The sequence below is a fragment of the Citrus clementina genome, unplaced genomic scaffold (genome assembly GCF_000493195.1).
Source record: "Citrus clementina cultivar Clemenules unplaced genomic scaffold, Citrus_clementina_v1.0 scaffold_6, whole genome shotgun sequence".
Lineage (NCBI taxonomy): Eukaryota > Viridiplantae > Streptophyta > Magnoliopsida > Sapindales > Rutaceae > Citrus > Citrus x clementina.
Genome location: NW_006262139.1, coordinates 9169124 through 9193232, shown reverse-complemented (window position 1 = coordinate 9193232; position 24109 = coordinate 9169124). Strand labels below are relative to the sequence as shown.

Genomic DNA, 24109 nt, shown 5'->3' with positions numbered 1-24109 from the left:
TTTTTTCCTTTCTTTATTTTTTTTTAAATTTTTTAATCTAAAGTCTTTGTTTTTTTCACCTTTTCGATAGTCCAAGTATCTTTATGCATCTCTTTTGCCTCAAATTTCCACCGAATTGTAGACCCCAGAATTTTATTCTATTCTTTTTCTTTTTTCTCAGTTAGTCGGTTCTATTCTTTTCATCTTTATGCATTTCTTTTGCCTCAAGTTTCCTCTCATTATCTTTTCGTGAGCAACCGAGTAATTGAGAAAAGAATAGAATAAAATTTTAGAGCCACCAATTTGATGGAATTTTTTTCTTTTTTTCTTTTAGAGGAAAAATTATTTTGATCTTTTTTTTTTTTGTGAAAGCGACATGCTATGCTTGATATAAATCTCAATCACATTGTCTTTTAAAAATTTATTATCATATTAGTGATATTATCACACGTAGTTTAAATGTATGTGATATTATCATCAAGTACTATAAGGTGTGACACTGCCCAAAAAAAAAAAAAGGGTTGTATTTGTACTCAAAAGGGTGTACATGTCACTTATCCATTAACCAGTGACATTTAAAAATATATATATATATTCAAATTCATTATATCGTTTTTTTTCTTTTAATTCGTCATTACTTTCTAAAGGATCACTAAAAATCTCTTCTTCTTACAATTTTTTTTTTAAATTTCTTAAAGATTTTCAAAATTAATATAAAAAGGATATTGTAGGTACAACAACTTAACCGTAGAGGGCTGAGTCCCAATATTGTGGGAGTAAAATAAAAAAAAAATTATTTTTTACTTTTTTAGTAAATCACAAACAAAGGATATAATTTTGCATTTGTTTCGTTTGAGTCCATGTTGTGTTTTCAAATTCTGTTAAATGCATTCAGTAGCGACTTTATTTTTTCTAAATTCACTATAAGGGTATTGAGCATGTAAATATTAGTTGTAAATCCTATTAAAATGCTATAATAATAAGTATACATTGTAAATATTAGTTGTAAATATTAGTTACGAAATAAAAGTAATTATCCTACTAAATATATATAAACCATTTTTTAAATTTCGTATAGACGCATCATGCATGCCACACACATCACATGTATATACACAATATACACTAAACCCTTGAATAAGCTGATTTTAGGGTTATAATAATTACACAAAGACATTATTGATTTTATTTTATTGATTAATAAGTATTAATGAAATTTGACATAGAGACTTGCATAAGAACTTTCAAACTATACCCACACTTTCTATTTTGTTAAAAGCTAGGGACTAAAATGAATGTTATCATTCCCCCCATTTATGTAAATTTTTTTTTTCAAAATAGTCCTACTTTTATGATCATTATTTATTTCTCAATTTACGTCGCAGTCGCGCCTTTTTTTTTTTTTTTTTGGTTTTTGGGCACTGTTCTTGCGGAGCTTCCTTCGCAAGTTCCTTAGCCTGCAAGTTCAAATTCTTTTTCACTGTTTCATGACTTCGTCTGCTCTCTGACACGCGCATACACTTTTCCAATATATAGCAGCGATCAGAGAGCAAAGATATTTGCTGCTTTACAAAAATACCAAAGCAAAATAATAGTACCCATTTGAGCTTTTACTGTCACTGTGTTGTTTGTTGCTCATTTAATTTTCACACTCATTGAATTTGATAGTAAGTTCTTATTTTGATATTTGGGTTGTGGGTTAGTGTTGTTTTTACGCCCTTCTTTTGGTTAATATTTGATATTCCTCGTTCATTAATTGAGTTTGATTTTTCTGCATTGTCTCGATTTGATCATTGATGGATATGTGAGCTTGTGAGTGAATGTAGTGTATAGAAATAATTGTTTTTGATAATTGCTTTTTGAATTTGGTTGATTAAAAGTGTTTGATGCATCGGTTGAACAGCCATGGAGCCTGTTAGCATGGAGTTGGACACAACAGAGCAAGTATCTGCCGACACCCTGCCCTTCGCCAGAAAGTGGGTTTGAAAATATTTTAATTACTTAGATGAAATAATTGTTCTTTGATGATTTTTCTCGCCAATCAATTAAATGGGCAGTTGATTATATCATCAATCATGTGTTTTTTTTTTTTTTTAATAATTTTTAGTTTGAAGATTTGTTGGTTTCACAATACTGGGTTGTTGCAGCTATCAGCTAGAAGCACTGGAGAATGCACTTAAGCAAAACACTATTGTGTTTCTGGAAACTGGGTCTGGCAAGACTCTAATTGCCATCATGCTTCTTCGAAGCTATGCTTATCTTCTGCGGAAGCCTTCACCTTTTGTTGCTGTCTTCTTGGTTCCCAAAGTAGTTCTGGTACCTCAGGTATGCCCAGATATGTGTTTGTGGATTCTCTCCAGTGGAACTCTGTATTTTTTTTTTTTTCCAAAATTCAGTCAGCAATTGCAGAAGGGAAAAAAAAATTGCCCCTTTTTAATAGAATCTTTTTTTTTTTCTTTTTTGCAACTAGAACTTTAAAATTCTTGATCTGGGTTGAAGATAAAATAGATAAATATGACATTTCTTTGTATTTATACAAGTACCTTCGAAACAGGCTTCACGAGTTTTAGATTCGTTTGTTGAAGCTTAAAGTTTTTGAAATTCAGAGTGGAACTGATGTTGAGCTATGAAAAGCATTATATTTCAAATTCAAATATTAGTTCCACCATTCAATTTCAGAATCTGTTAACACTAAAGTAGAAAATCTTACACATTCGATTTCTATTCATAGCTCTTATTAAAACTTTTAGACTTGGTTATTGTTTATGTCCAAAAGTTGTATATTGCTGACATTGTAGAATTAGTGGCTATGTTCCTGGAGTTAAAATTCAAAAGTTTTACTTTTCATTGCTTTGGTTTTGATTTTATGTTTTATTTTTGTTTTTTAAATTAGCAAGCTGAAGCTATTAAAAAGCATACCGACTTGAAAGTGGGCATGTACTGGGGAGATATGGGAATTGACTACTGGGATGCTGCTACATGGAAGGAAGAAATGAACAAACATGAGGTGATTTCTTACATATAAAATAATAAAATCATGAATGAATTATATGTACTTAATTCAAGAAGCTGCTTTGTTGACTCAATTATATGAATTGAATGTTCCTATAGTTTTCTGTTCTTAAGGTTACTCATTGTGATCTTACCGGGGTTCTTATTGTCCTGGTTGCTTTCACTTTTTATCGAAAAGCTGGCATGATTTTGTTTTCATTGCATTCTCTATTATTTGGTCTCGGTTTTCCTAAAGCTTTAGGCCACTTCCCAGAAAAAACTGCATCACAGCAATCCTACAATGCATTTCATTATGTTTCTGAAAAATTATGAGGAGTTTTAAATTCTCATCCTTTCTTAATGATTCACGGTAAAATTCACGTTTGAAGATGTCATGATGGGTTCTTAATAGACTTATAATTAAATTTTGGAAGCTTTGTTCCATATCCATGAAATTGTCAGCTACTTTTCTGTTATAAGATCTCACATTCTTCTTTTTGTGACGGTGCTCTAGCTTTATAAAATTTGAGGGACTCTGTCCATGGTGAGTAGTAATTTTCAGTTGAATACCTACAGGTACTTGTGATGACACCTCAGATTTTGCTTGATGGCTTGCGGCTCAGCTATTTCAAACTAAACATGATCAAGGTTTTAATACTTGATGAATGCCATCATGCCAGGGGTAAACACCAATATGCTTGTATTATGACGGTGAGTTTTCTTGGTGTTTGTTGTTATTGTTGTTTTACTTCTTTTATTTCTAGTTCAACCAATTGTTCCTTATGATACCATTTATACGACAGACCAGAGTAAGAGAGATATCAGAATCTTATTATCAATTTCTAGTTTGACAGGTTGTTTCATAAATCATGGCTTCGTCGTCATTATCTTCTTCTTTTTTTCATTACTACTACTGCTACTGTTATTATTTTTAGCTTTTGATCTGTGTAACAATTGAGTGAGGTAGAAATTCTTAGGAAACTGTTGTGAGATAGAGCTAAGTTCACATTTCACATGGAACTTTGTTTGTGACAGATTTGCTGAGTGACATGCTAAGGAGCTTATTCTTATTTCTTTTTTTCTTTTTTTTTCCCCCGGCAACTCACATACTGGAAAGTTTTGGGTATGGTAAAGTTTAAGATGTTGAAAGTCAGCTATAACCTCAAATCTGCAAATGTGCAGTCACAATTATGTATCTGAGAGTTAATGTGTCTTGTTCATTTTGCTACTTCATCATAAGGTATTATTGTTACATTGGTTGCCCTTTGCATTATATTATATTTTTCCCCTCTTTTTCAGGAGTTCTATCACCATCAATTAAAAGCTGGTGACTCCAATCTTCCTAGGATTTTTGGGATGACTGCATCTCCCATAAAGTCAAAAGGTATTCATGATTTGATAATATCTGAGACAATGTTATTTCATTATGGATATGGCATTTGAATCATTTTTCACTCATATCTTTGGTTGCAGTTGCTAGTTCAGAACAAGACTATTGGCAAAAGATTCATGGTCTTGAGACTCTTATGAATTCAAAGGTTCCTTCTTTTCTTTTGTGTTTTATTTTTTTATGTTATACCAACTGTTTGGGAAAGACATAAATCAAGGTTAATCAGAAATTTAAACAAGTACCATGTAATTTTTGAAGAAAGAGGTATCATTGATTAAGGCCTATAAATACATACATATTTAATCTTGTAAGTCTGTATTCCAAATTTTTTTTAATGTCTGTTCCATTTTAACGTGGTCCAGTTTGGTGGTTCCGTTGATACTTTTTAGTTGATTATTCATACCTTCATTTTCTTGTACAATAGGTCTATACATGTGCCAGTGAATCTGTGCTCTCTAATTGCATACCATTTTCAACTCCAAAGTTCAAGTTTTACGGGGACGATGAGATTCCACATGCTTTGTATACTCGCTTAGCCGATGATCTAGAGAAGATAGAATTAAAGGTGAGTATTCTCTGAGTGAAAACTTAGATTGTAATGCTGAAGATTATTGTTTTTCTGATATTTGAAAAATAATCATCTTATCCTTTCATAGCTTGTATGGTACATACAGACTGTCTGAACAAATAATCATCTTATCCTTTCAATTTGTATTGATCTAAATTCTGAATAGACAGTATTAAGAATATATATAATTATATTCTTGCAAAACAAGAAAAGAATGTATAAATATTTTGAAATTTGATAAGCTTAAATGAATGATTCTATACCATATGTTTGTCCCTTTGTTTTGATGCCTGAAAATAAGTGCTAACTTATTTTTATATTGTTGTAACTTTTTAAAAGAATTTGAAACCAACAATTTGGCGTTTGTATCCTTATATTGTCAAATGTTAAAATGAGCAATAAACGATGTTTGATGTGTTAAAACATTTTGTTATACCAACAGTTTGGGAAAGACATAAATCAAATTCTCTAAATCAAGATAACAAGCTACAATTTCTATTATTTATGAAAATAATTTATTCTAATCGGAATCCTGGAAACCTGTTGTATCAACGCTATGAAGAGAGAGTCAAAACAAAAAAAATGGAAAAAGGAAAAATCAAACTTTTGTTATCTGATCAAAATTTTTGAAAATCGCCATTAACTCAGAACAGCAAACCATTAAAAAATATTTGAATGAGTTAAATGAAGATGTAAATGAACTTAATTCAGCAAAATAAACAAATCCTAAGTATGAAAATGGATGTACAAATTTTACTTAATCTGTTGACTGGCCTCTGCAACTTAATATTAGAGTTAATCTTACCTTTTTTTCTTTTTCCAATTTGAGAATGTATATTTGAGTACTTGATTTCTCTGAGAAATGTTGGAATTGATAATCAAATATAATGGTGGTTGATGGCTGCTGAGTAGATCTATTGTATTTCAGCATAATCGATCATTGGAAAATTTGGATCTGAATGAAGCTCAAGCAGAGTCAATAAGGAAGAATATATCAAGAATAAAGTCAACTTTGTTATATTGTTTAAATGGGCTTGGTGTTTGGTTGGCTTTGAAGGTATTTATCTAGTGTTTCTTCATTATTTTGCACTTCTATTCACCTGCATGTATTATTGTAATTTACATATGTGTTTCTGTAATAGGCTGCAGAGACCTTATCATGCTATAAAAGTGATTTTTTTGCTTGGGAACAATTGGATGGGTTTGGCGAGACGATCATGAAAAAGTTCGGCTCAGATGCATTTCAGGCATTGGTGACTTGTATACCATCTGGTATTCTTCAATTTTCTGAGAGAATTGGAGACTTACCGTGTTATCCTTACATGCTAATGTTTGTCCTTTCTTTTTCTCTTTTTACCCTAAATTCAGGCGCAGGGTGGTCCATAGGTGATGATTCTAAATTTAACATGGATTCTGGGCTTCTGACGGAGAAAATTGTTTGTCTGGTCGAATCGCTTCTTGAGTACAGGTCGGAATGCATGCATGATCATTGATTTTCATAAAATTAATTTCATATAATTTGTAAATTCCAATATGCTCTATAATTTATAAGAATCCTTCTGTTAAGTAACAACCCAACCTAAAAACTGAAGTGGACAATACTAGTATTCAAACACAAAAATAATCTCTAATATAACAACAAACATGAACTCAAATTTTTATAATATTACTAATATAATAGGTTAGGATAATGCTACTTGATCAGACAAACTATGATATCATGTTAATTAACCAGTCAACTCAAAAGCTTAAACTGATAGTTGATGCCACTCTAACACCTTGAATTTTGTTTCCAGGTCCCTTGAGAGTAAACACGCATATAGTGCATACAGCATTATTTTCTATAATATAGTTAAGATTCTTATAAGTTTTCCACATTATTTATTGTTTAGTTCAATCAATTATACACGTGGTTTGTAGCCGCAAAATAGAAAAGAAAAGAGAAAAATAAGTAGGAAAAAATAACTAGCTAGGAAGAATGTTGTATATTAATTAGATTTTTGTGTCTTTTTCTTTTTCCCCTCTCCCTATTTCAAGTCAATCCAATTTTATTCAAAACGCTGATAAAGAACAATTAAGTTTAAATGCTTGATGAATTTTCTCAGGGGGGTAAGTTCATCATAAAGTGAAAAATAAAGTGGAGGTTCTTGCATTCAACCTTAACCTAAGGGAAAGCACCTGTACTACATCTGTCATAGTGAATTGTTAAGCACTCACACACATAGGGGGAAGTGTTAGCCTTTGGAAAATTGATGCCTAAAGAGGTGCTGAGTGTTTGCTTCACTGGATGGTTTGACCGGACATCCCATAATTCCAAAGTTGTATTATGTCTTTCTTGAATTTTGAATTGTATTAGCCAGGTCCAACTCATTCTGGATAATCAAAATAATTTATTTAAGATTTTTCTTTGTGTCAGTTGTAGATCGTAACATTTTTTCTGATTTTTCTGATTGTTGCGTAAACACAGGGGCTTGGAGGACATAAGATGTATAATTTTTGTAGAAAGGGTCATTACAGCCATTGTGCTTCAATCTCTGTTGAGTGAGCTGCTTCCAAGACACTGTACATGGAAGACTGAATATGTTGCCGGAAATAACTCAGGGATACAATGTCAATCAAGGAACAAACAGAATGAAATTGTGGAAGAATTTCGTAGAGGCTTGGTATGTTTATATGTGATCTCAGATTCCAAATGATGTTCTTTTTTTTTTTGCTCCTAATTACCATCTACAGGTGAATGTCATTGTTGCAACATCAATTCTTGAGGAGGGTTTAGATGTTCAAAGTTGCAACCTGGTTATTATGTTCGATCCTTCACACACTGTTTGCAGTTTCATACAGTCTAGAGGTCGTGCTAGAATGCAGAATTCGGATTATTTATTAATGTTGAAGAGGTAATGCCTTTCGTTTCTCATGACATGCAGATATTTAGTACAGCCGTGGAATATTTTTACACTGCATTTTTATGATTTTCATTTGTTTAAAATTATTCAAATTGTTAAATTTTCCGTGTGATTGATAGAGTATTTTATTCCATTTTTTGATAGTGGGGATTCTATTACACAATCTAGGCTAGAGAACTATCTTGTTAGTGGGGACACAATGAGAAAGGAAGCTCTTAGCCATGCATCGCTTCCCTGCTCCCCTCTTAATAATCATATGTATGGTGAGGATTTTTATCACGTTGAAAGCTCAGGAGCAATTGCAACTCTTAGTTCCAGCGTTCATTTGATACACTTTTACTGCTCACGGCTCCCTTCTGATGGGTATACCATTTTGGACTCATTCTTGCATATTACGCTAAGCTCTTCATTATGTAATTATTCTTTAAGACTTTTGTACTGTTTTCGTACTATGGGTTAATGCAGTGTTGCATACTTATGTTGGTTTTATTTTCTATAGATATTTTAAGCCTACTCCAAAGTTTGATATAAACAAGGAGATGGGGATTTGCACACTGTATCTTCCCAACAACTGCCCTATACAAACTGTTATTGCACAGGGAAACATTAAAACTCTGAAGCAAACTGCTTGTCTTGAAGCTTGCAAGAAGCTTCACCAGATTGGTGCTTTAACAGATAATCTTCTTCCTGATATTGTTGTGGAAGAACATGATGCACAAAAACATGGTAACTTGCATACAAAGCCTTTAGTTTTCTATTATATGAGTAACTTGTAAAGTATTGTTGTATTTTGAATGGTTAGAGAACTATAACCATCCGTGATTCGGTTTCCTCATTTAGATTTTTAAACCTTCTTTCATGTTTCTTTAATGTCCAGGGAATGAACCATATGATGCTGAACATCCCATTTACTTCCCTCCTGAGCTAGTGAATCAGTGTCCACAAGATACCAAGATAACATACCATTGCTACTTAATCGAACTGAAGCAGAACTTTAACTATGATATTCCAGCTCATGATATTGTGCTTGCTGTGAGGACTGAACTTGAATCTGAAATTAAAAAGGTGAATTTTGATTTGGAAGTTGATAGGGGTAGATTGACAGTCAACCTGAAGCATCTTGGAAAAATTCAGCTTACCCCAGATAAGGTATGATATCTGGTTTTCTGACTTCAATTTGGTCAGAGGTGTGACACATACTTTTAAATATTTTGGTTTGTATACTTTATTCATTTTAAAATTTTCAATGTGTTCCAGGTCCTTCTTTGTAGGAGGTTTCAGATAGCTCTTTTCAGAGTAATTATGGATCATAATTTGGATAAATTGAATGAGATTTTGAAGGGACTCCGGCTGCGGGATAATCTTGAGATAGATTATCTTTTGCTCCCAGCCAGTGAACAGTTGATTGATTGGGAACCTGTTGCTTCTCTGTCTTTTCCTTGTGACATTGGTTTGAAGCATCACAAGAATTGTTCTACAATGTCTAATGCTCGTGTTGTACAGACCAAAAGCGGTCCGTTGTGCACATGCATGATTCATAATTCTGTAGTCTGCACCCCTCACAGTGGTCAGATATATTATATCACGGGCGTTTTAGGCCATTTGAATGCAAATTCACTTTTTACGAGGAATGATGGAAGTGCTATCACATACAAGAAGCACTATGAAGAACGGTGTATACTTTATACTATATATATATATATATATAAAATTTTCTACTCCACATTTTAATGTGGATATATCATTTTTTTGTTGTATGTACATAGCCTGAATGGCTGAATTTCATCTTGTACATTGCAGGTATGGTATCCAGCTGTGTTTTGATCAAGAACTCTTGCTTAATGGGAGACGTATTTTTCATGCGCAAAATTACCTTAGTAAATGCCGGCAAGAAAAGCAGAGAGGTATAATTTAGTCATTTTAATTTGTTCTTTATAATTTGTTCTCTTTTGCGTGTGTTTGTGTGCGTGTGTGTGCGCGTGCTAATGTAAAGTTTTAGTGTTAACAAAGCATGCTTGAGATTTCCTCTCAGCGTTTAATTTATTTGAGTCGGTTAACTGTTTTCTGCTACCCTGTTAGTTGTTATGCACTGTCTTCAAATCTGATAATTACGACACCAATTGTTTATTCTGTTATTGTTCTTATGGATAAGTAAGTTAGGAATTTAAGTAGTGGGAGAGGTTTGGGATTTGATCCTTGCTCACATGTGTAGGGATGGGATTGGATTATCATCATGCGCCTTAAATGGGAAAAAAGCCAGAAAATTTGACAAAGTTTTTGTTACATTTCAATATTGATTTTTTTTTTTTGGGGGGGGGGGGGGGGGGGAATTGTCAGCATTGTTAGTATTTTTCCAAATTAGTTTTTATTCAATTCACGACTGAATTTTTCACTGCTTGTAAAAGTTTAGAAATATCAATCTCAAGAAAATAATGGATGCTGCATTGCTCTTTGAAATGAGTCGACGTCTGAATTGCTTGTTGGGAGTTGGAATTATGTTGATTTTAGAGCTTTTGGGAAACAGAAGTACTGAAGAAAAATGATGTTATGACTGTAGAGTGAGTTTACAAACAAAACATGGTTGGACCTATGCTCTTTTGGCATGTTGAGATTGGTTTATGAGTCGTGTAATTAACTGTATATCCTTTTGATCGACTTATTCTTAGGTCTAATCCTGTGAAGTATTATATTTATTTTGTGCAATTTGATCTTTTATCTGTTGTTTTTGCTGAACTGTAAAGTAATCATATATATTTGAAAGTTTTCCATCTGTTCCACATAATTTAAACCTGAGTATGCTGTTGCAGAGCCGAGTAAGATATCGTTTGAACTGCCTCCTGAGCTGTGTCGCATAATCATGGGTCCTATGTCACTCAGTACATTTTATTCTTTCACGTTCGTTCCATCAATTATGCATCGTCTTCAGTCTTTGCTCCTTGCTGTCAATTTGAAGAATATGCTTTTGGATCATTGCATGCAAAATGTTACCATTCCAACTAGCAAGGTACTCTGCTTGTAAATTATATATGCATTATGTGCCAACAAAGTTGTATGTGCATAATGACTGTCGAGTCACAATAGGTACTTCACTTGTGAACAATTAAATGAAATGGGATAATGCTTGTACATACAAAGTTGTTAATGAGATTTATTAAATGAAACGGGATAATGCTACCTTTCTTGGCAGACCTCATATATGTATGTCATTTATTGCAGGACCAATTTCATGCTGATTGCTTTTCCTATCATGCTTTAGTCTCCTTTGAACTTTTTGTTTGAATTTGCGCTAACAGCAACTCTTTGTGGTAGGTGTTGGAAGCAATCACTACAAAGAAGTGCCAAGAGGGTTTTCATCTAGAATCTCTAGAGACTCTTGGAGACTCTTTTCTTAAATATGCGGCTAGTCAGCAGCTGTTCAAGACATATCAAAATCATCACGAAGGCCTTCTTAGTGTTAAGAAGGACAGAATAATATCAAATGCTGCACTTTGCAAGCTAGGATGTGACCACAAGCTTCCGGTAATTTTTCTTTTCCAGAAATGGTTCTGAATTTTTTCTGAGTTTTGTTGGCATGGATGCGTACTTATGACTTGTTTCTTCCCTTTCTATTTGATTCTTTTTCAAAATTTAATATATCTCCTAACACATAAGCTGTTATGATGTTTCTTCCATCTTGTGTCTGAAGTTGTACGGGTTTTCCTATAACTACTGGTTATTGATAATTATAATAGCATTGCCTTCTCTCTCATATAATGTTGCATGAGGGTTTTAGTTATATCAGACGAAATTCTTTGTATAATTCTTCATTTGCTCCTCAACTTGATTTTTTGGATGCAATGGTCAGTATTGATCCGTTATTTGGTTGGGGTTCTTTAGTAGTTTTTTAGTTCTTTTTTTCTCTTTAAGTATTTTTATACTTTTTCTTTCTTTTCTTTGATTTAGTATGATATTTTTGGTATGCGCTAATACTATAAATAAAATTTTAGAGTTTTATTTATTAAATTATTAATTAGAGTCGTATTTTCTAATTTTACAGTTAATTCCATAGCAAAGAAAAAAGAAAATAGAAAGGTTGTAGTTTTCTGCCCTTCGATCTTCATTTGGCTCTTCATAAGTAAGATGAGATCAAAAAATATTGATCAATGGTTGAATTTGATATCTTTGTATTTCAAAATTGTGTAAATAGCAGAGGGGTAAATGTAGCCAAGTGGATCAAGGCAATGGATTGTGAATCCACCATGTGCGGACTCAACTCCTGTCGTTTGCCTATAGCTATGAATGGCTATAAACTTTCTTCACTGAAACCCAGATTGTGAATACCATTTTCTGCTGCAGAATAAACCAATCTTGAAATCGGATAACATGCTCAACAAGGCATGCTCGATAAGTCTTATAGCTGTTTTTGAGTGCTAAGTACAATTGTTAGGCTAGAGAGGGTCTTCTGGAAATCCATTTCTTTTGCTCATAATATTGTTGATTTTCTAGTTTATAATTAAGCTGTAATATCTAGTAAATCAAATGAAAGTCTTGTGACTTGCTTCTGTTACTTCTAAAATTGCAGGGGTTTATTCGCACCGAGCCTTTTGATCCTAAAATGTGGATGATTCCTGGTGATAATTCAGGAAGCTATGAATTGAATGACCACTCACTTTTCAATGAAAGAAAAATTTATGTGACTGGAAGAAAGAAGGTTAAAAGTAAGACAGTTGCTGATGTAGTTGAGGCACTAATTGGTGCATTCCTTAGCACAGGCGGGGAAAATGTGGGATTAATATTCCTGGATAGGATCGGCATAAAGGTGGATTTTGTGAATGTACCATATGAGCGGCAGTTCCAAGTGCAAGTAGAGAGGCTTGTCAATGTCCGCCATTTAGAGTTGCTCTTGAATTACTCATTTTGTGATCCATCTTTATTAGTGGAGGCCTTGACCCACGGTTCTTACATGCTTCCTGAGATTCCAAGATGTTATCAGGTAAGTTTAAAATTCTGGCAAAGCCATTTTTGTTTATGGTAATAATTGTAACATAGATAGTTTCTGCCTCTCATACTATATCCTAGTGATGTTAGTGCGACTAAATGAGTACAATTGTAGGATATAATTCTCTTTCCATGAATGCTATGTTTTCTTAATGTTGGATTAACTATAATGTGATGCCTGCTTTGCCATTGCAGCGGCTGGAATTTCTTGGAGATGCAGTGTTAGATTATCTCATCACTGTTTACTTGTACAACAAGTATCCCACACTTTCGCCAGGAGACTTGACTGATATGAGGTCTGCTTCCGTAAACAACGATTGTTATGCGCTGTCTTCAGTCAAGCATGGGTTGCATAAGCATATTCTGCACGCTTCACAGGAACTGTACAAGTGGATAAACATCACCGTTGACAGTTTTGAGAGATTATCCTTGGAATCTACTTTTGGATGGGAATCTGAGACATCTTTCCCGAAGGTTAGCTGTTTATAAGATATGCAATATAATTTTTATTCATGCTAGAATTTGGCTTATCATTGCTCTATTATATATCTGTTCGGTTTATCACTGTTGCATTTTTCTGAAAGACACCTTTCTGTCCCTTGTTCTTAAATCGAAGCATTTGTTAATTGAGGTTGAATGAGTTTTTGGGTGGGCAGTTTAATTTGGAATAGCTGAGAGGGTTGGATGCATTGTTGTTCAACTGAGGCTAGAGAAATACCGTAAACTTGGAAATGATTCTTAGCTTTAGCCTTTCACCATGTCACATTGTCAGTTCGCTATAATTTTGCAAGTAAAATGCAGATATTTTTATTTACTCTGTTCATGTACATACTAGTATGCATAAGACATCCACAATACAAGAATGTTAGGCAATTTGTTGATGACTGAAGGAACCAGATCTTATAACTCTTTGTTTGGCTTTTTTCCTTTTTTGACTTTCTCTGAAAAAAAAAAAAAGCCAAATTCAAGTGCATGATGAGATCGTTAGTGTTCACTCCGTTTGTTGAATGTGTGCTTTCAAGATTTGGCTGATGAGTCACTCGTTTATTTCTCTTTTTCTGGTGTGCCTAAAACATCCATTGAGCATTTTCCTGAATTTCAATAGGCACTGGGAGACATTATCGAATCTCTGTCCGGGGCAATATTTGTTGATTCTGGATGCAACAAGGAGGTAGTGTTTGAGAGTATAAGGCCACTTTTGGAGCCGATGATTACTCCTGAGACAATGAGACTCCAACCAGCAAGGGAGTTGAACGAATACTGCCAAAAACATCATTTTGCTATGAAAAAAACCGTGGCTCCGCGGATCAATGGTAAGGCTGCTGTTACCGTAGAAGTCCACGCAAATGGTACATTGTTCAAACACACACATGCAGATGCTGATAAAGAAACAGCTAAAAAGGTTGCAAGCAAAGAAGTGTTGAAGTCCCTGAAGGCAAGTTTTCCTGGGACTTGGCTTCATTTGAGTTAAAAGTGTTTTGGAAGATGTGAAGAGCTTGCATGTGTGGAGTTTAGGAAGTACAGCGGTGGTTAAACCATATGTATTAACATTTACATCAGAATTAATTGTGAATGACTATATCGAGTCAAGTATGCTATCTTTCTTTAATTTCGTTCTTTTTGTTTTGAAACTTTTCTGTTGATAACCCAAAATTTCTTCAGGAAACCCGAGCCATAAAAAAATGGGGCTCGGTACTACGAAAAGGAGAACACTTAGGAGGCAAGTTTTCATACATAAACGTAAAAACAGAAAAACAATCATCAGGAAGCCTGAGGCCTTCTCCACGAGATTATTACACATTTCAATATTGATAATTAAAAAAATTGCCAAGATTAAGGCTGATTTATATATTAAAATAAAAAAAATTACCTATAGTTGTTCTCTACTTTATGGAGAGATGGCAATTCATGTTATCACGAAATATCCAATTTAACTCAAATACGGCTCTTTCATGAATACGACATGTTTGTTAAACATGTCTAATTGTGTTGACCTGCTTAACACATTTAATAAAAAAAATTAAAAATTAATTTAAAACACGACGACTATGTGAATTTATTCTTTGATAAGTCACGTATATAGGTTGACCTGCTATGATTATGTTTATGACAACTCCCAAAAATAATTATCATAAATAGATTTGCGAGTTGAATTTTGTTGAATGTAAATACGATATGATTAATAAACATATTGATACGAAAACGAAAGTGTTATTAATTCGGTCAATTTTTGTCAATCCGAGCTTGACAAATTCATATAGGATATTACCACCTCTAGCTTTGCTCGAATTCTAGACCCAATGTGATTGAGAAGTCTATGAAATTGGCTGAAAATTTTTTCTTTCTTTCTTTTTTTTTTAATAATTTTGAATAGTTGTCATATTCTACACTTCTTGACCACTAGTTTAACAAAATTAACCAAAAAACTACCTAATCACTTTAGATTATCTATATTTATCCATGCACTAATCTATCGTGATTCGTGTACAGCATTTGCAACTACGTATTAAGTGAAAAAGTCACCGATACTTCTTTTTGATTTAGTAAATACATATTATATGGATATATTTTAAGGATTTATGTAAGTCTGTGATTATTTTTTTAACACAAAACAAAGTCTGTGTCAAAAAAGGAGCATGGGTATCTTAAAAATGAATTTATATGACCATTTATTAAAACAAAGAGATCTTCGTGACCATTTCCTTAAACTAAGGATTCTTTTTCTTATATATTATTTTGTTATTTTTACTAAAAATTTGTTGTGCTTAGAGTTGTTCCTTTTGAACTGTGAAGCCATACTTAGTGAATTGCTAGGGAAGATTAAGTTACTCAAAAGAATTTTTTCTTTAATTAGGCCTATAATTACATTTAATCTTGTATATAATCTACTTATTTAAAGTAATTTATGTGATGAAAATGTAATTATTGTATTTTATTTAAAGCTCATAATGGGTGCAAATCAAAAGCTTTATTGAGGGGGCAAATAAAAAATTTTGCTTGAAATTTAAAATTAACATCTAGAAAAAAGAAGATTTTTTAGGACAGCTGCCGCCCTTGCTGGTCCCTATCTATGTATCAAATTTTTCAGTGCGCGTGCGGAAAACACTGGAAAGTAATTTAAGGCATAGGTTTGTTTTGTATATATATTAATCTCAAGAAAATGAGTAATTAATATGTCAGCAAATGTTTGATGATAACCACACAAGGATCTATATTTGACTTATTTTGATTCTTTTGTTATTTATTAATTAATTTATAATTTTTGGGATATTGTATGATATAGGAAACTAACTATATCATACAATATCTGTAACGCCTTTTTAATCAGATAAATGCAAGCAAATTCTATTTTAGCTTTCTTATAACTTTCAGAAATTGCAGGTTGCATTTTCCAAATTACTAAAAAGAAATGAAACACAGAAACTAAAAAGCTTCCATAAAATTTTATTTAATAGTCATCCAAATTTCGTAAGTAGTTTTATTTAAAGGTCATCCAAATTTCAATTCTGAGAAGGTATGAGGCTAAAAATTCAATCTGAATTTTATCCACCACCTCCCTAGCTCTTAGAAGATATATTAGAAAAAAAAAAAGGTTAAAAACTTTAATAAACAGGTGGGGAAATATATTACTCTTATTATGGTTTGTATCAGGAGTGTTAGCCGCATAGGCGCATAGTACTTAAACCCATCTCTTACTATGGTTTGTATCACAAATAGTGGCCGTGTAGTACTTAAACCCATCATATTGTTTCTTCAAACACCAAATGTAAAACTGAAAAACAGAACCCAGATGGGCAAATATGTACATCAGATATGCAATCATAACTCTTTCAGGATGAATTGCATAATTACTTGTGGACTAAGGGCTTATATCTGCAATCTCATCATATGTTCCATGCCCATGAATGTGTCATGTATGACCTGTAATCAGACGGAGTAGGATTGCTGAATTGCGTCGATATCCAGTCCTTTAAGCCTAATCAGTGATTCAATGTGCCCTTTCAGTGTATGCAGTTCTCTCAATCTACAAAAAATCAAAATAGTGAATGCATAAGAGTGTACACTCCAAGCATTAAATTTCGGCTTTTAAGAGTAGAAATTAAGTAATGTAGTTTGTTGGTGTTATATTTATATTTTTACCTAGCAATCTCAGCTCTTCTTCTTGCTTCTTCAGCCATCCGGCTAAGTTCTCGGTAACTGCTTCGTACACTGAACATACTGGTGTCAAGAGGGTGCAACCCATGGAGGGTGGTCTGCTCCTGTGCCCATCGCTCACGTTTTTCTTTTCGGAGATCTCTTTTAGTCGTGAAGGCAATCTGCAAAATAGCAATTACACCATGGAGAGTGAGCAAGAAATTAAGCTCCAGTACTTGAATAAAATTTGTTGAACTCAAGCCATCAATACCTTTTGTTCAATGACAAGATCCCAAAATTTTCTGCTAAGCACATATTGGATGAAGAACTTTATAAAATCAAGCGGAATGTAGAAGATGATATTATAAAGCCAAATCACACCAGCCCAACCCCATCCTATTCCTTCAATTGTAGCAAAGCTCCAGGTTGCATAGACGGCAATCAGTGTAGCAATCTGCTCACAGAATTAAAAAGGATCAACTCATCCTCTGTATGTCACAAAGGCCAAAGAAAACAGCATATATCACCCACCAGCTGAGCAACAAAGAAAGCCAGAGCAAGGAACAGGACAGGACACTCGACGTAAGACCAACTCCTTGCACGGGTCACGAATAGGTGGGCTTGACTAATGGAACTCACTTGCAGGTACACTGCCGAGACAAGTTTTCTCCAGTCATCCACATCCTTTTTGTTAAGACTTGAAACGCCAAATGTACGCTGAATGTTGCATACCAAGTTTCAGTCCAACTTATTGAAGACAATGTAAAGGCATATATTATTCTCTATATTATTAAATCAAGGAAAACGAGCATACATAACACCCGAATTGGGTGACATGATAACACAAAAGATAAATCACATTACTGGAAAGAAGTCTGTCCTGGATGCTGTCCAAAAGAAAATCACAGTCATCATTGCCAAGTAACCACCAAGAATGCTTCCAGTTACAAAGATCTGGATCAAATTCCACCTTTCTGGATGAGGAGATGGTCTCACTCTATCTTTTGATATTGTCATAATAATAGCACCTGGCAATCAATGTACCGGGTAAATATCAATAGATAAGTGTATTTCTTATTTGAAATCGATACACCTGGATGAAAAAGAACACAAACAGTTACGATATACATGCTGAGTCAAGGAAATACACACCATCATTAAGAATCGCAATTATCAGCACCATGAAGGGTGGAAAGTTAAACTGCCAGATGAGAGCTAGCAGCCTGAAAGCAAACTGTCACCAAGACAAATAGTTAAGACGTCAAGCTGAGATATTCAAGCTACTATTGTGAAGACTCTTTCATATTCATCAGTAGGGCAATAATTATCATAGAAGATTAAAGTTGCAATTACCAAATAAATTACACAATACTCTCCTACATAGTATTTGAAACAAGCAGTGAACAACTTACTCCAATATGGATGGTAATGGAGACTGCATATATCTGCGACAAGAAAGAAAGTAATTAAGCAGCAAAAAGTGGGGACAGAGCAAGAGGGAATCAACTAATTCAAGTAAACAATGCTCGTGTCTTGTTTCAATTTTGCAAAAGTCTGAGACAGTGTAAAGAAGTTATCAATGCCCACAAAAATCAAGTTTTCATGAACAGCACCACCGCCAACGTCTTGGTTTATTATATTATTTATTATTTTCCACCTCAGGCTCTAAAAGTAATTTACAGAACAATGACATGTTATTTCAATCTCAGTGCTTTCTTCACCACCAGGCATTCAAGCAGTGTAAAATGTAAGCTTTAAAATTATTAGTTTGTTTGTCGGTTAAGGAATGTGGAATATATAGAATTAGACAGGTTGTGAATTCCCTCACACAAATCCCATCCTTCACTACACTATCGACTATAGAACACCTTTTCCTTAGAATCAAAACCAACCCTCACCGTGTAATTTCTCATCCTCTGGAATATTGCTCGACTAATTAGAACAGAAGTAATGATAACATTAAGGCCAGGTTCTGTCAGGACAATGTCGGCAGCACTACGAGCTGCATCAGTTGCATCAGCAACAGCTATGCCAATGTCTGCTTTCTTTAGAGCAGGAGCATCATTGACGCCATTACCGATCATTCCACAGATATGGTTCCTAGCTTGCAAATGCTTCACAATCTCATATTTGTGCTCTATAAAGAAAATAAGGACAGCTGTGTAAACAAAGGTATAAAAAAAGAAATATGTATGATTAAAATATAATGAAAAGGTTGTAGGATGTAGTGATGCATACATCAAGTTCAATAAAAGCTATACAACACTAACTTCAGTTTGTGGATGACTACTCAATGCAAATTAGGAGATCAAGCTTCGTACCAGGGAAAACACCAGCAAACCCATCAGCTTTCTCAATCAACTCGTCAACCGGTAAAGCAACTATCGACTCATGCCTGTCCTGTCCTGATAAGGCTGATGAAGGATACATGTTGGTTCCCATTCCAAGACGACGTCCTGTTTCTTTTGCTATTGCAAGTTGATCACCTGAGAAAGAGGAAAAGTCAAACAGATGGAATATCTATCTTAAGGTAAAGAAAACGCCAATTAAAACATTCTAAAAAAGTAAAACCATAAGAGCATTTAGATTCCACCAGCAATGCAAAAGAAAACTGACATATTAGCATTTTTTCAGATAGAAGGATTAAACAAAACCAGAACCAACAAAATTTCTCTATATATAAATGGTGCCTACTGCCTAAACAAAGACTAAATATTAAGATAACAAATTAGGAAGACATATAATACAATAAATGGGAGAAGCACCTGTGATCATTTTCACGCTCAGCCCAAGACTCAGTGCCCTTCTTATTGTTTCTGCACTATCATGTATCGGAGGATCAAACAAAGGAATGAGTCCAACAAATTGCCATGGGCTTCCTGAGCTCTCTTTTGATCCTTCAGGAACTTCCTGAAACAAAATTAATAAATATAGACTTTGTTAATACAAATTGCAATTGAAGTAATACACTGCTATGGTGATGCAAAGATAGGACCTAGAACAATGACATAGGTAATTCATATGCCTGATATGCCACTGCAAGAGATCGTAATCCTCGTTCTGCAAACTTATTAATCACGGCATTGACTCTGTGTCCTATCTCTGATTTGTTGTGTAAAAGGTTTAAAATCTGAAAATCAAAATAAAAGCATAAGTTAAGTAAAATGGCATTTCAGAATCCTAGAACGTACTATTAGTTGTTGACAATCATACCTGCTCTGGAGCACCTTTGGTGACCCTATGCATTTTGCCTTCACTGTCGATATACGTCAGAGCTGTTCGCTTACCTGTGGGGTCAAATGGAAGGAAGTGAACTTCTTGGATATCAGCCCTAGCCTTGTTTATGGTCAAAAGCAAAGAAATCAATGTCAACAAAATGATAAGACGAAAATATAAGAAAATCTTCTACAAGTTGCCTTTGAGAAAACAAAATTTCAACAACAGTTAAGCTTAACTAGAATAAAATACATACATGAAATTCTAGAATTCATAAATATACCTTCTTTGGATTAAAATAGATACATGAAATTCTAGAATTCATAAATATACCTCCTTTGGATCAGCCAACATTCCTACTATAGCAGCATCTATTACATCTAGGTTTTCCACTTGGGAGGCTCGAGCTGCCATCAGAACAACATCGTCTACGTCCACTCCTCTAGCAAAGATCTGAACAATGATCCAGGCCAAATGTTGAAATACACATTGTAATTCTAACAGTGAGCAAAATTTACACCAACCTCAATTAGATTCTTGTCAGCTGTTAATTTGTTAAAAGTTAGAGTTCCAGTTTTGTCACAGCAAAGCACATCCATGCCGGCCATATCGACTATTGCACTCATTCTCTTTGTGATAACTCCCTGCAGTAATTAGCCCATATATGCTTGCAATCGTCAACTAATGACCATATAAAGTAACATCATTATAAATAACAACTAAGACCAACCTTCAAAGACAATCGTTGGGAACCAATCGCCATTGTCACTGATAAAACAGTAGGCATGGCAATAGGAATTCCTCCAATAAGAAGCACAAGTAAATTTTTAAGTCCTGTGCGGTATTCCCTGTGTTGAATCGCGTACATGACAATGATCTCTGCTATTAACCCCAGTGCAATTGAACAAATACAATATTCCCCAACTGCAGACAAGATCTGTAAACAAGCCCGCCCCCCCCCAACAAAAAAGAAAAAACGTTTCGGTGAATGATAATGTGAAATTAAACATAAAAAAAGAGTCTTAAGGAATGTGAATTCGTGTTTTCTTACCTTTTGAAAGTGACCCACTTGATTTGTGGTATCCACAAGATGTACAGCTCTGCCAAGGAAGGTGCGAACACCAGTGGCTATGACCACAGCTTGAATCTCCCCTTGTTTGCACGTAGAGCCTGAATATACACAGTCACCAGGACCCTTACTTACGGTAAGAGACTCGCCTGTGAGAGCAGACTGCAACGTACAAATTGAAAGAAGTTAAATTAAACAGCTCAACTTTACCAAATCAATTCAAACATACAAAGTTTGCAAAAGCTCACCTGATCAATTGTCAATGGATCACCTTCGAAGAGACGAGCATCAGCAGGAATAATGTCACCAAGCTTAACACTGATGACATCACCAGGGACAAGAATGGCTGCATCTTCCTCCTTCCAGTTTCCATCTCGAAGGACCTGAAATAATATCTCCAATTACAGGAATGCTAGAGCCTAGAGCCACAATCTCTTCTTACGGAGTATTATTTTACAAATTAATATGACATAACAGTTTCTGATTTCAATTCTCATTGAGTTAAGTTGATATGAACTTAATAATAAATTTATTAGATATGCATATGCACTAACTCACCAATAATCTTATCCTGACAACTATTCAAGCGTAGTCAGTACCTTAGCTTTAGGAGCAAGACGAGCCATGAGAGCTGCGCTGGCAGCACCTGCATTGTTCTCCTGAATGAAACAAACTGTTGAATTGATAAGAAGCAGGGTTGCTATCCCAGTAAAATCTTGCCATTCAGGAGGTTTACCCTGCAAAAATGAAATGGCCAACAGTAAGATGTTGTTTACAAAATGAGTTAATAAAGATATTTTCATTTCCAAAAACATCAAATAGAAAACACCATTTTTTTTTCTAAAACAAATTTTTAAAATATAATTTGAATAACAGTACTCAATACTCACTCCTCCATTTGCAAGTACGATTGCCATGATAGCTGCAGCTTCCATGACCCATGAGAGAGGGTTCCACATAAATCCCAAAAACTTCAAAATTTTACTTTCCTGCCAAAAATAAATAAATAAATAAGTAAAATAAAATGCAAATAATAATAATAAAAAAAATACAATCAACAAAAGCAAAATGTCTTACAATCATTAAAAGGGTATCTTTTTTTTATTAATATAACTTTCCAATAAAATAGCTAGCAAGGAAAAAAAAAAAGCAAAAAGTAAAATTACCCTTTTCTCCTCAAGCTTGTTGTAGCCAAATATGGAAAGTCTCTGCTCAGCAGCCTCCGTTGAAAGGCCCTCTTGACTGCACTTCAAAGTCTCAAAAACCTCGTCCGTCGGCACGTTTTCCTGCAGACCAAAAACCTGAACTTCCTCACAAAACAAAATACCTAGAAAGCAAAAACACTTAATAACACTGAAGAAAACGTGACAAAATAGTCATAAACATACTCTTATTTTTGGAAATTATCACATAGATAACTTTTTAGCCAACTTTTTTCCGATAAAATTTATTACAATCAAAAAACATAATTGTCATCAAAGAGATCTATCAGTCTATGTAACGATTTTTCCAAAAATAAAAAGATCACCACGACTATATCTTGCAAAGCCATAGGGGCGTCGGTGTCTTTTTCTTAATGGTAAACTAAAAACAAAAACGCAAAAAACAGTAATAAAGCAATCAAGAACCGAGATGATAAACTCTGTTTCAAACTTTCAATACCAAATCCACAGCTTCATTCGTTATGCTCTCCATTTCTTCTCAATAAACTCACTTTCTTCACTTTCGTTGCCTTCCTTCAAACCCCTTAAAAACCAAGTAATTAAACAAATCATGTTAAAACAAAATCACAGGAAAAAAAAAAAAACGATGGAAAGACACAGAGAGAGACTCAAAAACAGAGTAATGTGTTTTGCTTTTCACCTTTTAATTTGAGAAAATTCTCTGTTTGTAGAGATAGAAGGAGAGAATAGTTTTAATCTCTCTCTCTCTCTAGAAGCTATAAGCGGCAGCTTTCTTTCAGTGCAAGATTTCTTTTTTTGTGTCTGTATGTTCTATCTTGCCTTCATTTTTTAAATTTTTTATTTTTATTTGTGCTGATCTGTTCTCATGTTCTGACTTTTCCTCTTATTTTCTTCCTTGTAGATTAATTTATAATTTCAGTGAAAACAACCCTTCTGTAAATGATTGTATCCACACTACTGTAGTAAGTAAAGTGTCTCTGCATGGCCAGGCCGTTTGTTTAGGGCTCCATATTATAAAAAGAAGATGACTTGTCTTACCAAAACACTCAGGACAAGTGTAAGGAAAACATAAACCCCAACATTCTAAGTCAATTTATGCAGCTGGCGCACTGTGGATTCATTTGTGATGACTTTTTATATGTATGATTGTGATAAGTAGTTATTAGATACAAAAATAACGTGTAAATTAATGTTAACTGTACATAAAACGCCTGCGGATTGGTATAAACTTGGATCCAAATTGCTAATAAGCTTAACCGGTCTAATCTTTTGGGATGACATAAAAAGCTTAAAGTTCAAACTATATTCACGTAAGTGAGGAAGAAACTAAATTATTGTCAAACTAATTAAATATAAAATCTACTACAAAATATGTACTTGAACTCACTACCCACTCGAAGAGTTAAAAAGCTTTAAGTGAGACTGTAGTTAGGAATTCAGCAATTCATAAGGTTATTAGAGGTTCCATAAAGTTATGTGGAGATGCCAATTTTGTTAGGTGTGGAGGGGTGGTCAAACGAATAAACGAATCGAATTTAAATCGAATCGTAAATGAATTAGGTTAACACTTTATGATTTATTAAATGAATTGAACTTTCGGGATTAGAATAATAAATTCAAATTTGAAAAATAATAAAAAAAAGTAAGCTTAAATTCCTAATTTATTATCAATAATAAATTTAAAAAAACTTAAAATTA

General features: G+C 33.9%; 2 protein-coding genes across 3 annotated transcripts; one reads left to right on the top strand and one right to left on the bottom strand.

Moving 5' to 3' along the window:
• Positions 1-1411: 1411 nt before the first annotated feature.
• LOC18039378 (endoribonuclease Dicer homolog 2) lies at positions 1412-14388 on the top strand. The gene is made up of 23 exons (XM_006428615.2): positions 1412-1646; positions 1883-1955; positions 2127-2304; positions 2873-2986; positions 3547-3681; positions 4270-4354; positions 4444-4508; positions 4785-4925; positions 5857-5985; positions 6071-6200; positions 6297-6396; positions 7396-7591; positions 7662-7822; positions 7976-8194; positions 8331-8557; positions 8709-8980; positions 9089-9504; positions 9632-9735; positions 10639-10835; positions 11141-11350; positions 12393-12803; positions 13004-13282; positions 13914-14388. Exons 2-23 carry the CDS (start codon positions 1885-1887, stop codon positions 14277-14279), a joined length of 4206 nt encoding a protein of 1401 aa, XP_006428678.1. The 5' UTR covers positions 1412-1646; positions 1883-1884; the 3' UTR covers positions 14280-14388.
• A 2127-nt stretch (positions 14389-16515) lies between these two features.
• On the bottom strand, positions 16516-23158 carry LOC18039377 (ATPase 4, plasma membrane-type). Of its 2 annotated transcripts, XM_024181926.1 has the most exons (22): positions 23091-23158; positions 22890-22973; positions 22394-22513; positions 22118-22216; positions 21827-21964; positions 21476-21610; positions 21210-21389; positions 20889-21095; positions 20683-20802; positions 20492-20611; positions 20156-20278; positions 19968-20072; positions 19708-19852; positions 19264-19428; positions 18841-19079; positions 18355-18387; positions 18095-18176; positions 17807-17970; positions 17474-17659; positions 17214-17396; positions 16949-17124; positions 16516-16832 (listed from the first exon to the last, which is right to left on the bottom strand). In XM_024181926.1, exons 2-22 carry the CDS (start codon positions 22920-22922, stop codon positions 16736-16738), a joined length of 2850 nt encoding a protein of 949 aa, XP_024037694.1. In that variant the 5' UTR covers positions 22923-22973; positions 23091-23158; the 3' UTR covers positions 16516-16735. The 2 variants fall into 2 exon arrangements, with proteins under 2 accessions (XP_024037694.1, XP_024037693.1); XM_024181925.1 differs by lacking the exons at positions 19968-20072; positions 22394-22513; positions 22890-22973; positions 23091-23158 and having other exon boundaries at positions 22118-22211.
• Between the last annotated feature and the right edge of the window lie 951 nt (positions 23159-24109).